Source organism: Vigna radiata, chromosome 7 (assembly GCF_000741045.1).
Source record: "Vigna radiata var. radiata cultivar VC1973A chromosome 7, Vradiata_ver6, whole genome shotgun sequence".
Classification (NCBI taxonomy): Eukaryota; Viridiplantae; Streptophyta; class Magnoliopsida; order Fabales; family Fabaceae; genus Vigna; species Vigna radiata.
Genome location: NC_028357.1, coordinates 21,469,330 through 21,485,854, shown reverse-complemented (window position 1 = coordinate 21,485,854; position 16,525 = coordinate 21,469,330). Strand labels below are relative to the sequence as shown.

Below are 16,525 nucleotides of genomic sequence, written 5' to 3'. Positions count from 1 at the left end.
AGGAGAACGAACTGTCCAGATCATAGGAAAGCAAGCAACACAGATAACTGAAGAAGACAATGACACATCTGCCAGGTCAGTCTCTCGGTCCCACAAAATTTATTCCGAAACAATAATCATACATACTAATAAAACCATGTAATTGAATTTTTTTTTTAATATGAACAATGTACCAAATTATTTATTGTTAACAATAGTTACAATATGTAATAAGATAAATAAAAGAATAAATATAAAATTATGTAAAAATTTATAAAATGTTTATGAAAATATCACAATAGTTTTCTAAAACAAAATGTGATCTTAACAAAGACAGCAGAAAGTATTTCTTATTGAGTCAAAACTTTAAACTGAATGAGATTAATCTAAATGTAAAATTTTCACACTGAAAATATATCATAATTAAACTCTTGAGTTTAATATATATTTAATGATTTATAAAACCATTAATAAGTAATCCCAATTGCTAATTAAGAAAACCAATATTAAAAAGGAAAAAAAAAATATATATTAGAGAAAGAGAGAAAAAAATTCACTGACAGTATTAATAAATGTACAACAATTTATGCCATAATATTTTTTCTATTTATCTTCATCATTATAACATATAATAATTGTCAAGTAAGAGGCGTATACATTTACATAAGAAAACATTAATATACCAACTGTAATATAAATTATTACTCCGATTAAGAATCATCATAAAAAAGACTTTTGCATTGTCATAAATTTATATTAAACTCTAAACGTTATTACTTCCGTTTCTTTTATATAGTTAAATGTTTAAATATTTTGATTAAAAAAATGTAATAAATTTACTTGTTTGTCATTAAATGGTTAGTACACAAATATATTATGTCGTCTTTTTATTATGATTAAACACTAATTTAATATTTTGTTGACTTTCTTAACATTTTTTTTTTCAATCTAATTTTTGTTAATTTAGTTATTTATTTATAATGATTTTTAAATGATTAACGACCTATAAATAGATATATCACGTTTCAGTTCTAATTTCTTTGTTATTTTTTAAAATTATATATTTTTTAATTAAATAAAATGATAAAAAATATTAGAAGACTTATATTTTGTTTATGTATGTTATTAAGCTTTTGTAATAAGTCATGGTGAATAAATCATGTGTACAACATAGTTTAGTTTAGAAAGTTATAGAGCATTAAGTACAAAGATCTCACAGAAGGTTTTTTTTTTATAAAAGCTCTATGATAATCGATTATCATAATGATAATTGATTATTCAAATAAAATCAAGATTTTCATAAGAGATTTTGTGATAATCGATTATTCACTTTTGGTAATCGATTACACAAAGTCTTTTATGAAAATCTTGATTTCATTTGGATAATCAATTATCATTATAGTAATAATCAATTATCATAGAAAGAAAATTGGTTTAGAAAGTTTGTGCGATAATCAATTATCTCTTCAAATAATAATTATCAGTGGCATTAGTTGTGACTTGACTCTTTAGGTTCTTAACCTAATTTTTTGAAATAGAAAATTTATATATATTTGATAAAACCTAAGAGGTTTAGAGTTGTAACTCCTAGAGAAACTCTTTGTGTTTATGAAAATAAGCTTTGAAAAATTAGTGTGGGTAGAGCGATAACATTCACCAAGCGGGTTCTTAGGTGATTAATTGTTTTTGTTGTTGCTAGAAAATATTGTTCATATTTGTGTGACTCAAAAAAGGTGGTTCGATTTAAGGAACGTGTCTTTCATCTCTTTTGTCTTCAAGAGAGGTGTTTTTTAAACCTTAATCTCTTTCTTCTCTCGTTATAAGTTTGGTTTATTTTAATATTTGACTTAATCCCTCTTTAGAAAGATTAACAACTGAACGTAGGGTATTTTGATCCAACCAATATAAAATACCTTGTCTAATCTTCTCTTCTTCCCCTATACTCTTTAAATTATCTATTGTTATTATAAAGGAAAGGATTTTAATTGAACTTTGATCTTAAAAGGCAAAAACCTTTTTAAAAGTCGAACTTTTATTAACAAACCAATTAAATTCCCTTTTGGGTTTGTCTAATAGGTTAATATATTCTATTAGTCCTCGTATTTGTTAAAAAATCTCAATTAGGTCCTTATATTTTGATTGGTCTCAATTAGGTCCCTATTTTATAAAATGTGTAACAACTAGGTCCTTTCGTTAGTATTATACTAACCACATTAATTATGTGTCACATGGAACTTCGCTTTTTTTATTAATTTTTTATTTTTTTAATAAAATTCTTTTGCCACATGTCAAGGAAGCGTCATGTCAGGTATCAAGTCATTGTCCGAATTAGTGTTGTCAAAATGGATTAAAACCTATGAACTCACTCGGCCCACCATGAGTTTGGACCGAGTTGGATTTGAAAAAAATGTAACTTTTTTATATGGATCAAGTTTCAACTCAACCCACATAGAACCAGACTCACCCGAATTGAACATGTGGTGAGTCAGGTTGATTCACCAACCTACCTATTTTAATTTAATTATTTATTACTTTGTGTTTCAATTTATTAGTTAATACTTTTTTTATATTGTAAATGGTGATAAAGATTAAGATATTTCAAGAGAGAAAAATATTATAGATTTATCCATTCAAGACTCTAATCTTATAAATGGATAAGTAACACAAAATGATCAAAATTAAAAACTTATTTATTCGCTTTTTGTGTTTGTTTTTGGATTACATTTGAATTGTATGTTATTTTTTTTTATTTTGAATTGTGTTTGGAGTTTAACATCATTTTAAAGTGAAATTTATTTTGATTTGAATTAAAAAAATAATTTTTTCGATATTTAAAAAAAAAAATTATAATTAAGTGAGCTAGTAAGCCAACCCATTTAACCTACTAACCTGTTGTGGGCTAGACCGGGTTTGACATTTTTAAGCTCGGTAATAAGTGAACCGAGTTTGGTTGACAAACTTAAAAACCAACTTGTGCTGGGTCGGACCGGATCAAGCCGGGTGACCCGTTTTGATAGCACTAATCTGAATCTTAATTTTTTTTATTTTGATTCAATTTAGTCTATTTTTTTTTTTTAAATTGTGCAATTTCATCTCTCTTCAAATTGAGATCAAATTTAATTTTCATAGATATTTTTATTAGATATTTTTAACAATATTAAGTTTATTTAAATTTATATTTTATATTAAATTTTGTTTTAAAGTATTAAATATATTTATTTTAGGGTTAAATATGCTTTTAGTCCCTGAAGTTTTACTGATTTTTTGTTTTAGTCCCTGCATCAAACATTGATGGCATTTCATCCTTGTAGTATTAAAACATGTAAAAATAGTCCTTAAAAATGGATGACGTTAACTTTTGGTTAACGGCAGTGCCACGTCTTCTTCTTTGTCTGCCAGATAAGTGACCAACACGTTTGAACCTCATTCGAGGTGCTCCCAACGATACAGGTCGCCACCGACGTTACCGCCTCAGCCACCACTCGAACAACCACCACGCCGCTGTTCACGGTGTTACCAGTACTTCCGCCAAAAAAGCCACCGCGCTTTATGGCGGACCACCACCACTTTGCCCCTTCTCCTTCGCGCGAGAGGAAGACGCATTCACCCTCTGCAGCGCGAGAGAAAAATAGTGAGGCCTTGGTTATTAACTGGACTTTTCATCTATCCTTTCACTATAGATATATGGAAATTTTGCAGAGGGTTGTCTCATTGTGATTTATCTATTTCTGTAGGTTCATGGTATCATTCAAGATAGGAATGGAAAAACTGTATCAACTTTGTTTGGAAAATGGGATGAAGGCGTATATTACATTAATGGAGACTACATCGGGAAATCAATCCAAGAAAGATGCGGTCAATGAGAAAGCCTAATTTTATTTTCAGAAATTCTGTGTCAAGTAAACTAAATCAAGATTCAATATCGGAAATCTACCTAATATAGCATTGATCAACACAGAAATACTCTTATAGAAATTTACCAAGAACCAAATCAGACGTCTTCTCAATTCAGTAAAATGATAAATATGTTAGCTTTTGGATTAAAAGAAAATATGCAATTTACATTGAAGAATATGGTGGTTCCATGAAGCGCCATAGTTCAAACTTCAAGAAGCAAGGAACTAGAAAAACGACTTTGATCAGCCGAGAAAAAAGAATAACAACTGTTGATGCTTATCCTGAAAATCACAAGAAAAATATAGTGAGAAGCCTGCAATTAAGCAAGAATCATAATTATATAAAAAAAATAAAAGCAAGAACATAAACAAAAATTAATTCTTTCAAAGTTGAAGCATAAAAAACCAGAAAAACGACATTAGCAAAAATTCTTTCAAGTTCAAGAAAAGTTCCCATTTTCTGAGATCTTTACACCCAATAATAAACTCCAACATAAAAAATGCATTCAATATTAAAAAATAAAACTTTAAGCAATTGCGGTTTAGAAAAATCAAACAGAAAAAGGGAAAACAATTTGGGTATCCATGCAAACTTCACTGTTCGAAGAAAGGTAGAGAAACAGAGGAAAAAGAACAGTAACTAGTATTAACTGAAAGAATATACAATAGAGGGGAAGCAATTAGAGTAACCTTGGGAGAGAAAAATCAAAACAGTGCGCAGGAGGGAGTATAGATCACCAGAGTGAGTGAAAATGAGCAAGCGTCAATGCGAATTTAAGTTGCTTTGGTAGAAAGAACTGAAAGGGTAAGAATTCACCTATCAATGAATCTTTGTCTGATGCCCGTTTGCTCTGGAAGCGAAGCAAGGCTCCCAAGATTCCCACTAGATACAACTTCACTCGCTTTGCCATCACACTAAGCGAACTGAACCCTGGTTTGAAGGTCTGTTTTGTTCTCCGACCCGAAAGAGAGGAGGAGAAGGGAACCCGATACTAGAGTGGAACGCCCCCGGCGGCAAACCACGGAGACGTCGACGTCTTGATCGGTGACGGCAACGTCTTGGCCAGCGACCGACGGTGGTTGGTCTCGCCGGCGATAAGAAACACAAGATCGTTTTCTCTCGCGTCGCAGGAGGAGTTCAAATGTTAAAAAAGGGCAACGTGGCAGATAGTGCAGAATGAACCTAGAAGAATACGTGGCAGGGTCGTTAGCCACATCACAGAAAAATTGACACCGTCTATTTTTAGGGACTAAAAATACATGTTTCCATACTAAAAGGATGAAATGCCATCAATGTTTGATGCAGGGACTAAAACCAAAATTCAGTAAAACTTCAAGGACTAAAAACATATTTAACCCTTTATTTTATATTGTTATACAATTTTTTTAAAGATTTATATTTAAATTTAAAAAATTATTATTTTTCAGTTTTATAATTCTAGTAACTACTTTTTTTTAATTCAAATAATTACTCATTATAAAATAATTATTTACTCTTTTATCATTTTAGTAACCACTTTTCAACAACACTTTCTAGTCTAGTCACCTCCACAACAACAATAACAATAAGATAAAGAAGAAGAAAATGATTTAGATGATTATGATGATTATTAGGACTTTTGTTAGTTTATGAACATTTATTTTAAAAACTTCTATGTTTGTATATTAATGACACTGTAAACATGTTTATAATATTATGGACTTCATTTGTTCGATTGTTTGGATTGTTTGAATTGTGTGATTTGTTTAAAAATTATGTTAGGTTCAGGTTTATTGTGGTTAGTTGAGAAATATTGTCCACTCACTACACTTGAATTTGTCATCATATTTATGGACTTTCGACAATAATAATTATTGGTAACCAACGATTTGTATTCATCGGTAATTACAGTTGATCATTATCTTATTGGTAACCAACGATTTGTATTCATCGATAATTACCGGTGATCATTATCTGTCAGTAATAGTTTCTGACAAGGTCATTATCGACAAAATTTTTACTAACAAATTTTTATCCGTCAGAAATTTATTAGAAAATTTACGTCACATTTTGTTGTTACCTATGGATATCTTTTGTCGATAAATCCAACTTTTTTTTATAATGTATAAATATAATTATATATTTATAATTATATACACCTTTCTTTTTCTAATTCTAATCTTTTAATTACTAATTTTAAAATTTAAATAATTTATAAATATTTAAAAATGTGTACACGCTATCACATCTTTGTTATCGCATATGTGTGTACGCTTTGTATAAAAATAATTAATATATAATGTTATACAAATATTTGAAATATAAATTTTTAAATCTATATAAATTTATATACAATTATTTGAAATATAACTAAAAAACAATATTAAAGTTTGATATAATAAAATATCAACACAAACATATTTAAATCAATGCGGTTAGTATTCATTTAACAAAATTTGTTCTCATTTTACAATAATTGTAACAGAAACAGAAATATTTAATAAAAATTGAATTTTAATAAAAAATTATATTTTAATAAAAATATAACTATAAAATTTATATAAAAATTAAATTCGATCTTAATTTGAAAACGAACAAAATAGTTTTATTTAAATAAAAAAACTAAATTAGAAAATAAGTTAAATTAAATATAAAACATTAATATTGTGTGTCATTGACTTTTTAAAATGTAATGAAATTTTGCCTTTTCCTTTAGTATAAAATTAATGACCAACTCAATGTCAATGTTTTCTTTTCTTTTTTTAAATATTTTTTTAATTTTTTTCAAAAGAAAAATTCTGTCACATGTTAAATGAGAATTTTGCTACACGAACAAAGATAATGTGATATAACAGTAATAGTGTATAAAAATTATTAATATATAAATATTTAAAATAAAATTTAAATAAAGTTCAATGTAAAATATAAGTTTAGTATTGTTAAAAATATTTAATAAAAATATTAATTTTTAAAAAATGTTATTATACTTTTGTATAAAAATTAATTTGGTCCTAAGTTGGAGAGGGGTGGAATTGTTCTAATTTTAAAAAAAAAAATAAAATTAAAGTGAGACAAAATATTAATAAAGAGATTTAATTGAGATTTTTTATATAATATTTTCTCTAATAATGACACATGTCACTACCATGTCACACTATATTTATCAAGAGACATGATTTTCATTTGATACGTGATAAAATTATTTTTTTTAAAATGAAAAATGTTTTAAAAAAAACATAAAAAAAAACATAAAAAAATATTAAATTAACATTCTCACAATATTAATGAAAATAGTTAAATTACACCATATTTTCAAAACTAAGCACTAAACAACATAAATAAAATGAGATGATCAAATTAAAATTCTTGTCCATAAGAAAATTTTAACTTTTTTTTTAAATTAAAAAACTAACCAAATAAAAAATCCCAAACTACAACAATAAACACGGTTCACGTTCACCATAATAAATTTAAACAATATTGAAGAAAAAATCAAATCAAATTAACAAAAATTAAATTAAAAATATCAAGACTAAATAATATAAACAAAAAAAAAATACAAATCTAATTATTATTTAAGTCTAAAATAAAGATATAATATTTTTTTCTCAATTTATTAAATAAGTTATTATGTCAATAGAAATTAATAAAAATAACCGTTTATCGAAAGCCTGGAAAGGAGTAAGGAAAGAAGTAATGAAGAGAAAATATTAATAAATGTTATTGATTATATTAAAGTATAAATCTATAAAATTATTAAATATTATCTCATAAGAAAAATTAAATCGATAAAAAAAATTAAGAATGATGTTTGGTCTGTCAACCAAAGGGTCTCTCTATAAATAGAGTGCTTCCCTCACTTACTCTCATCCCTCTCACTTTTTTCACTCTTTTTCTGTTTGTAGCTCTTTCTCTTTGTTCATAACTCTTTCTCTCTCTCTGTTCATAACCACCGTTTCCGATGGAAGGAGGAGTACCTGAGGCTGATGTCTCTGCCTTCAGAGAATGTCTCTCCCTCTCATGGAAGAATCCCTATATTCTTCGGCTCGCTTTCTCTGCAGGAATTGGTGGTCTTCTTTTCGGCTACGATACCGGTAATAAGTCAAATCAATTCAAACATTGTTCTCTCTTTTTTCTACTGTAGTTTTCTCATAATCAATTGTTTTTTCTCGTAAATTATTCTTTGAAATTTCATCAATACAAGGGTCAGTGTTTGCTTTTATGTCTTTGGTTTCGAGTTCGCGATTGATCGCTTGGTGTATGTTTCCGCAGGGGTCATATCCGGTGCTCTTCTGTATATTAGGGATGATTTCAAAGATGTCGATAGGAAGACTTGGCTTCAGGTAATTGAATGCATGATACTTACCACACCAAAGAGCCAAAATCATGAAATAAAAATGAAAACTGTCTTTCATTCAATTAAACTAAACCTACATGAATTCCTCTGTTTTTATTTAATGGAAGTTAATGTCCTCATCCATTTTTTCTGTTACAACAAGCAAAGCTGCACGCAGAAACACGCGCATATGGTTTAGTGCATCATAATATCTCTATCCTTTGTCACGTTTTCGAGGATTTTGTAATCCATTCAGTAATTGTGTGTTTGGTTTGGAGAGAAGAAAAATGTGGGAGGGAAAATAACAAAAAGAAAAGATAGTCATCAGAATATCAGAATATAAACAATTATGATACACCTTTTTCTTTTATAAAAATTATTCAAGGTTTTTTAATTTAAATTATTTTTTAATTTAATTAAAAATGAATTATCTATAATATTTCTTTCAATTTTTTATTCTAATATATGTTTGTGTTTTATTAGATTTTATATTAGTTATTAAAAAATGTTATTTTGAATTTAAAAATTAAAAACAAAAAAAGAATAACTTTTATAAATTAAGGATATAATTAAAAAATTGTTATTTTGAAATTTAAATTATAACAAACGAAAAGGAATAACTTTAGTTTCAAAGAATTGACTTTTGAAAAAGGAAGGAGGAGGTATCTAAGAAACAAATAATGCATATATTTACTCATTATTTCTCTACATCAGACAAGATTATTTTTGTTTCATTTTTTTATCGTGTTTCTCTATAAAATAGAATGTTGATTGACAAGTCATTGTTTAAAAAAAAAAATTGTTTATTTATTTTTCATTGTGTTTCTTTTTCATGTTATAGTTATAAATTTTATTTAGAATTTACTTTAAGGATTTGATGTATTACTTAAAGTATTTTCTGATGTCAGTTATAATTTTTTGTTTGATTTTACGATTTGGGTATATTACATCAGTTTGTTCTGTTCTGCACATTTCCTCGAAGTTCACAAGAAACGCGGTACTGAACTTATTACTTTTTAGTCGGTAATTTATTACGACCTTTGACTCTCACCATATTTTTATTCTTAAATTACTGTTGATGATACAAAATACGAGAGATTATTTACTGTAATGATTGACCACTTTGAATGAAAATTTTAACAACTTTTCTTAATAATTTTTAAAAACATATTATAATAGATTATCTGTTACTATGTTGCTATTTGACTTATATATTTGAAACAGAAAAAATAATTATCAGAAAAAATCGTTAAAAATACATTTTTTTTCAAAAAATTTGAAAATAAATTAGTGACAGAAAAAAATTGTAATATTGTATGAATCAATTAATCTTATTTTTAAATATTTTCTGCTTTTATATATTTTACAGAACATCTGTTCTTCTTTTTCCTTTTTTTAGATTTGAAAACAGTCCATTTTTGGCTATTAACTCCTGATTTTTCTTTGTTTCTAACACTTTTGTTTTGGAGATATTTTTAGAAAATTTTTTCTCCTGATATTGTTTTTCTTTTAATTTTATCTTTATCACTGAAAAATAATGTAAGCTTTTTCAACGGATATGCGTTCCAAAAGATAATGACGTTCAACTTACAAAAATAAAAAGAACTTTTTAAATAATTGTATTTTTAATTTGATTTCAGGTTAATTAGATGGGAATAGCGTCACGATTAAACAAAAGTAAAAGAAATTGTGATTGAAAATCAAAGTCTTTACGAAGTCTCATGGCTGATAGCCTTATTCTTAAGCACATAAATTAATGGATGGTCTACATCATAAAAAATGTAGTAAAATCTTAATTTTTTTTTTTTTTTTGTTTTTGTCTTATTTCTTCCCTTTTTGGGAGGAAGGTTAAATTAAAGGTAAAAATATATATAAGAAGAAAAAAATGTGATAGGAGAGAAAATCTCTTTAATTGGAAAGAGGGTTCGTGACTTTCTTTTTCCCACTTTTGGAGAAGAGTTGGGATTCTTGAGAATATATTTTTACTTTAAGTACCTTAACTACATTTGCAATTTATTATTATTCATAATGGGATAATGTTATTCATGATAATATTTTATTTTAAAAATATATTTTATTATATAATATATTAATTTTAATTAAAATTAACTAGTTTTTCTAATTAACCTAAAAGTTAATTAGTTTTATCTGATTTCAATCTTTTTTAATCTCACCTGATATAATTTTTTTTACCCACAATTGAATCTAGAATTTCTCACCCTCTCTTTCAAATCCATCCCAAATATTAATTAGTGGGAGAGTTGAATCTGAAATCTTTATCTCATATTATAACTCTTTCATATAATTTTTTAAACGGTTGAAATTAGTTTTGTCAAAGGTTCGCATAGTTAATTATCATGGGTCATAACCTCGCATTTTCCCTTTATTTTCTGGGTTTGAAGCGCAAGTTCTTGAAATTATCATCGGATAACGAACTAGCTAGTTGTACAAATTTGTGAAACCGTGCAGGGCCTTCTTTCAATGTTGAGATTTGAATTAAAAACATTTATCATGATTGTGCAAATTAATTGTTATGGTGGAATCATGTTCAAACAGTATTTTGATACTAGTAAAAATTCCAGGAAGCTATAGTGAGTACAGCAATTGCTGGTGCAATTATAGGTGCTGCAGTCGGTGGATGGATGAACGATCGTTTCGGNAGAAGGAAANCAATNCTNNTAGCTGATNCNCTCTTTTTGGTTGGGTCAGTTATCATGGCTGCTGCTACTAAGTCTCCTATTCTCATCGTGGGTCGAGTTTTTGTTGGCCTCGGCGTTGGAATGGCTTCAATGGCATCTCCTCTGTACATTTCTGAGACTTCCCCCACCAGGGTTCGCGGAGCCCTTGTAGCTCTCAACAGTTTCCTCGTCACTGGTGGACAATTTCTTTCCTACCTCATCAACTTGGCTTTCACTAAGGTCAGCTAAATCTTCTGTTTGTTTTTATGCTATATTGCATAAAAGATACCATTCTACAAGAATTTTTATGGTGTTCCGATGGAAAAATAAAACTGGTGAACTTTATCATATATAATATAACTTTTTAAATAATTATTATAGAAGTATAGATCTGTTTTACATGGTGAAAACAAAACTTATTTTCTCATACTAAACGGAATTGCATAATATCTGTAGTTTACGCTGTCTTAGTCGCATTATATCCATGTTGTGTGTCGTTGAATTTCTATATGACATTGCTTTCTGTAAACGTGATAAGAGTCTTGTTAATTTTTTATTCAGGCTCCGGGTACATGGAGGTGGATGCTTGGAGTGGCTGCTCTACCTGCTGTAATACAAGCGGTGTTAATGTTTACACTCCCGGAATCACCACGTTGGTTGTTCAGAAAGGTTTAATCATCGTTAATACATTTTTTTAAGACTTTACTCTTTCTCTGTGATAATTGTATCTTTCTATGGGCTTATATGTCTTTTTATTATGTAACCTACAGGGAAGGGAAGAGGAAGCAAAAGTAATATTAAGGAAAATTTATCCATCTAGTGATGTGGAAGCTGAAATTCAAGCTTTGCGGGATTCAGTTGCATTGGAAATGAAGGAAGTAGATCCTTCAGACAAAATCAGCATAATCAAACTGTTGAAAACAAAATCAGTGAGGAGAGGTTTGTGTGCTGGAATGGGACTTCAATTCTTCCAACAATTTACAGGTATCAACACTGTCATGTACTACAGTCCCACAATTGTTCAGTTGGCTGGTTTTGCATCCAACCAGACTGCACTTCTTCTGTCCCTGATCACTTCTGGGCTGAATGCATTCGGTTCAATCGTGAGCATATACTTCATTGACAAGACTGGACGAAAGAAACTTGCCTTGTTGAGTTTGTGTGGCTGTGTTTTATCCTTGGCCCTTTTAACCGTCACCTTCCGCCAGACTGAAACTCATTCTCCAATGATTAGTTCTATTGAGACCTCTTACTTCAACAACACCTGTCCTGATTTTAGCAAAGCTGTGAATCCTATTGAATGGGACTGCATGAAGTGTCTAAAGGCACAATGTGGCTTTTGTGCATCCGGCTCTAACAAAGTAAGTCAAATCCTAACCACAGTATATAAGTTGGTATAGATCTAAATCTCATATATAAGTCAGTAGGTCTAACTCTTAAATTTTTTTTCGAGTACCAATTGAAACCTACTTTTAATACAATGTCTCTCCATACCTTTTTAATTTCTCTCTATATATGGTTGTTCTTATACTGGTGTGTTTTATATGTGAATGCAGCTCTTACCTGGGGCATGTTTGAGTCCTGATGAAGCCCCAAAGGCTCTTTGTCTAAAAGATCATAGAGCATGGTACACAAAAGGGTGTCCTAGCAAAATGGGTTGGCTTGCAATAATGGGACTAGCACTGTATATCATATTCTTCTCACCAGGGATGGGAACTGTTCCATGGGTTGTGAATTCAGAAATCTATCCTCTAAGGTACCGTGGAATATGTGGTGGAATTGCTTCTACGACATGTTGGGTTTCCAATCTGGTTGTTTCCCAGACCTTTTTAACTTTGACCGTGGCTATTGGGACAGCATGGACATTCATGCTATTTGGAGTGGTTGCCCTCGTTGGAATTTTCTTCGTTCTCATTTTCGTGCCAGAAACCAAAGGAGTTCCAATGGAAGAAGTTGAGCAGATGTTGGAGGAAAGAGCTTTGCATCTTAAGTTTTGGCAGAGAAGTGCTCCTCAGAAGGGTTGATTAAATTTGAACCAAAACATTTTGTTTAAAAAATAAGTTTTATGTCACTTTATATCCGTATGTCGTGCGATAAAAATGGTTTCTTTTAAGGTTATGTAGCGAAGAATTGTGTATAGACATTTTCTAGATTTTGTTAGTGGGATTTTTCCCTTAAGATTTGCTGTTCTGTTTCATTTTCTGTTATTTTAGTTGTTGTTTGACTAGTGTGTTTGTTGGAAATATTTATGAAATCCTAAAGGATGAACGTTGAATATGTTGTTTTTATTAATGATCAGTGTTCAGTAATCAACGTTATGTTGTGGGATTCGGAAAAAAAGAAAAAAAAAAAGATGGACTTTTTGCATGTTTCCTTGTGCAAAATTTCACTACAGCGTTCAATTCAGGTATTGACAAAATTTTCATTCGGTAGATGGCATTGAAAGTTCTAAATTTTGAGACTTTGAGAAGGAGTAGAAAAACACGGCAAAATTTGAGTCAATGATATAGATAAATGAGTAAAAATATTTTCCTTTTTTCTATTGGATAAGTTGAACCAAAACGTTAAATCAAGATAACCAAGTGCGTCATGTTTAAATCAGTATTAAGTTATTAAATCTCAGCCGTTAATTTTGTAAAATCTTTTCCACTAAATTCTTTTAACAGTTTATATGTAATTAATCTTAACTATTTAAAATGTTAATAATTAATATTTTTGTAAGAAAACAAAAGTTTTAATACTTCGTAAATTTTACCATGCACGCGTAATATGAGAAAACATAGAAAAACCAGATCAACTTATAAATAAATAATAGTGTACCAAAATACAAATAATAGTGTACCAAAAAAGTTAATCATAAATCTAACCTTTTAATCATAAATCTAACCTTTTAATAAATAAAAACATTTATATTATTATTATTGGTAGACACTAAAAGAATCTACTGAATGTCTAATTTGTTTAAACTAGTCTAAATCAATACTAACTACTTTGAATCTTTTCATGAGTAAGAATATTTGTGTTGCCAACTTAATAAACTTTAACCTGAAATGAACATTACAAAATAAAATAAATAAAGTTAGTTCTGGTTTAATTGACGTTACTATAATTTAAATTAGCTTTGACTAAATAATTATATTTATTTTATTATTATTATTATTTAAGTCAATACTATTCATTTTGATCAATAACTCCCATTTCTATTATTATAAACTGTTTTTTCTATATATCTATATAATTGAATTGAAATTCTCATTCTATCAAATATATTTATTTACTTTTCAATTAAGTTGATATTAATTTATATATTATAAATTTGTGTGTCTTTAGTAGATTAATTTTAGTCCAATAATTAAAGATGACGAATTTATTTACTTATAATTTTTTTTTTTCATTTTTCTATATAAATCTTTATATTAATCTCTTTCATTTATTATAATCTTTTTGTATATTTTGTTTATTCTATTTTTATTGAAGATAGAGGTGTTGTACTACAAGATTTTTTTTTTTTTTTAAATTACTATGGGTTACACCAACACAAATTTAATTAATATTTAAAATAGATGTCATTTAAAATTTGGCTAAACTGATGTTAAACTATATAATTTTAAAATAAAAATGTGTTAGCGTCAACTTGACTGACATTAAACTGTTTTTTATTATAAAACAAACTAAAGATTAATGATGAAGTAGTTAACACTACTTAAACTCCATCCTCAAGAGTCTTCGTTAATGAATTAACACTATGGTTTGTTTCATGTGGCATAAATCTAACACTATTAATTAACAATATCTTTTATTAAATAGAGTCAATTTTTGAATGACACCAAATGTATATTTTCTTGTAGTGGTGCAACCTTTCCTTTCCCACTATCCCTTTTTTTCTCTTGCCTTCATATTCTAACTAACATTTCAATGTCTACAACAACTTTGAATAATACTTTGAGAACAAATTGATGGTTTATTATTTGCATACACTAGTGCAAAAATATTGTTTAACTTTATCCAGAAGACATCGGTTTGCGGGTAACTCAACGTATATGAGTGGACGATGGCATTATCGTAAATAGCTTGGTAAACTAGACGTCGGTTTTAAGGTAAGGCGACGTCTATGATAATGTAGACGTCCGTGTTGCCACAAACTGACATCTAATGGCCTGAGGTAGGTGAGAAGACAGTTCAATGACGTCGGTGTTAACGGGGGCCGACGTCTACTTGGCTGCAATTAATGTTCTTCACCTAATTCCCAGGCGCTTAGACGTCACGTAGTCAAAAGGCGATGTCTAAGGTCTGTCTAGAAGGCGGGAAGACAAAAAATTCTTCAATTTAGACGTTGGTGTTGAGGGGAATTTTCGTCTATGTGCCTGTAATTAATTATGTTCACTAAACGTGAGGGCCTTAGATGTCGGCTAGATGAGCATCGACGTTACTATATATGTCGGTGCCCCATCACAACTGTCGTGAACATCCCTGACAGGAAATCAAACATCAATCCGTTTAGCTTCCTAGACATCGGCTCCCCTCAAAACCGACGTCTAATGGGTATTCAAAAAGTCAGTTTAAATGTTAACTTGGACGTCATATTAATGGGATAACCGACGTCTATGTGACTATAGACGTCGGTTTCTGGAGCAACCGACGCCCAATTTCATTTTAAATAAACCGCAAACTCTTCGCGACATTCAGTTTCTGATATCGTCTTCCTCTTCTCCTTTTTCTCTTGCGACACCTCTTCTTTTTCTCGCTTGCGACACCTCTTCTTTTTCTCTCTTGCGGCATTCCATTGTTGTTTCTGATATCTTTATCGTCTTCTTCCTCTCCTTTTTCTCTCTTGCGGCATTGCATCCTAGGTGCGTGGTTTTTTTATTATGCTTACCGTTTAAACTTTGTTTAGTTTAGTCTTTCATCGATTATCTTCTAGTTTAACTGATTAAAATTTGCTTTCTTTGTGTTGTGTTTTAGTGCAGTTTTGTTCCTTTCTTGGGGTAACGTAGTAACACATTCTCCATTTGCTAGCTGCCTCCCAAAAAAAGCGGCGTCTTGTGAATTTCTTTTGGTCGTTTGATAACGGTCTAAAAACCATTATTTTCATGCTTAAATTTGATAGTAAAACACACCTTTTATGGCTTAGAATGAGCTTTAAATCAAGTAAAACACTTAGTTGAGTCTCTTGAGAGTCAAAAGTTGGTTTTAGAGATATTATGCTTGTTTTACATTGTTTTGCAGGGTTTTTAGATGAATTAAAGATGGAAGTGAAGTAAGGTGGACTTAAACCCATGAAAGAAGGAGAAAAATGATGAAAAGAAGGGTCAAGCAAGCCGCTGAGCGCCAGAATGGTCCGCTGAGAACTCAGTCAAAGTAGCACAAGGCAAACCACTGAGCGGTCAAAGTAGCACAAGGCAAACCACTGAGCGGTGAATTTAGGCGCCTGGGTGGTTGTCTGTTTTTTTTAGCAAGATTCTGTAAATCTTTCTTCAATCTATCTGTTATCTTTTTGGGCTTATATATAGCCCCAGTGCGAATTAGAAGGGGATTCTTTTGGCAGAGAGAAACGTCCAGAGCTATTCCACACTCCTTGGAGGAGGTTCCTTGGATGCTTAGGCTCCAATCAACCAAGTTTAGGGTTATTTCTTCCATTCTTTCATTATTTTCATCT

General features: G+C 29.6%; 1 protein-coding gene across 1 annotated transcript; it reads left to right on the top strand.

Moving 5' to 3' along the window:
- The first annotated feature begins 7,735 nt into the window (after positions 1-7,735).
- LOC106765646 (probable inositol transporter 2) lies at positions 7,736-13,144 on the top strand. The gene is made up of 6 exons (XM_014650334.2): positions 7,736-7,949; positions 8,128-8,198; positions 10,774-11,109; positions 11,431-11,538; positions 11,640-12,230; positions 12,426-13,144. The coding sequence occupies exons 1-6, from the start codon at positions 7,817-7,819 to the stop codon at positions 12,891-12,893; spliced, it is 1,707 nt and encodes a 568-aa protein (XP_014505820.1). The 5' UTR covers positions 7,736-7,816; the 3' UTR covers positions 12,894-13,144.
- The last annotated feature ends 3,381 nt before the right edge of the window (positions 13,145-16,525 follow it).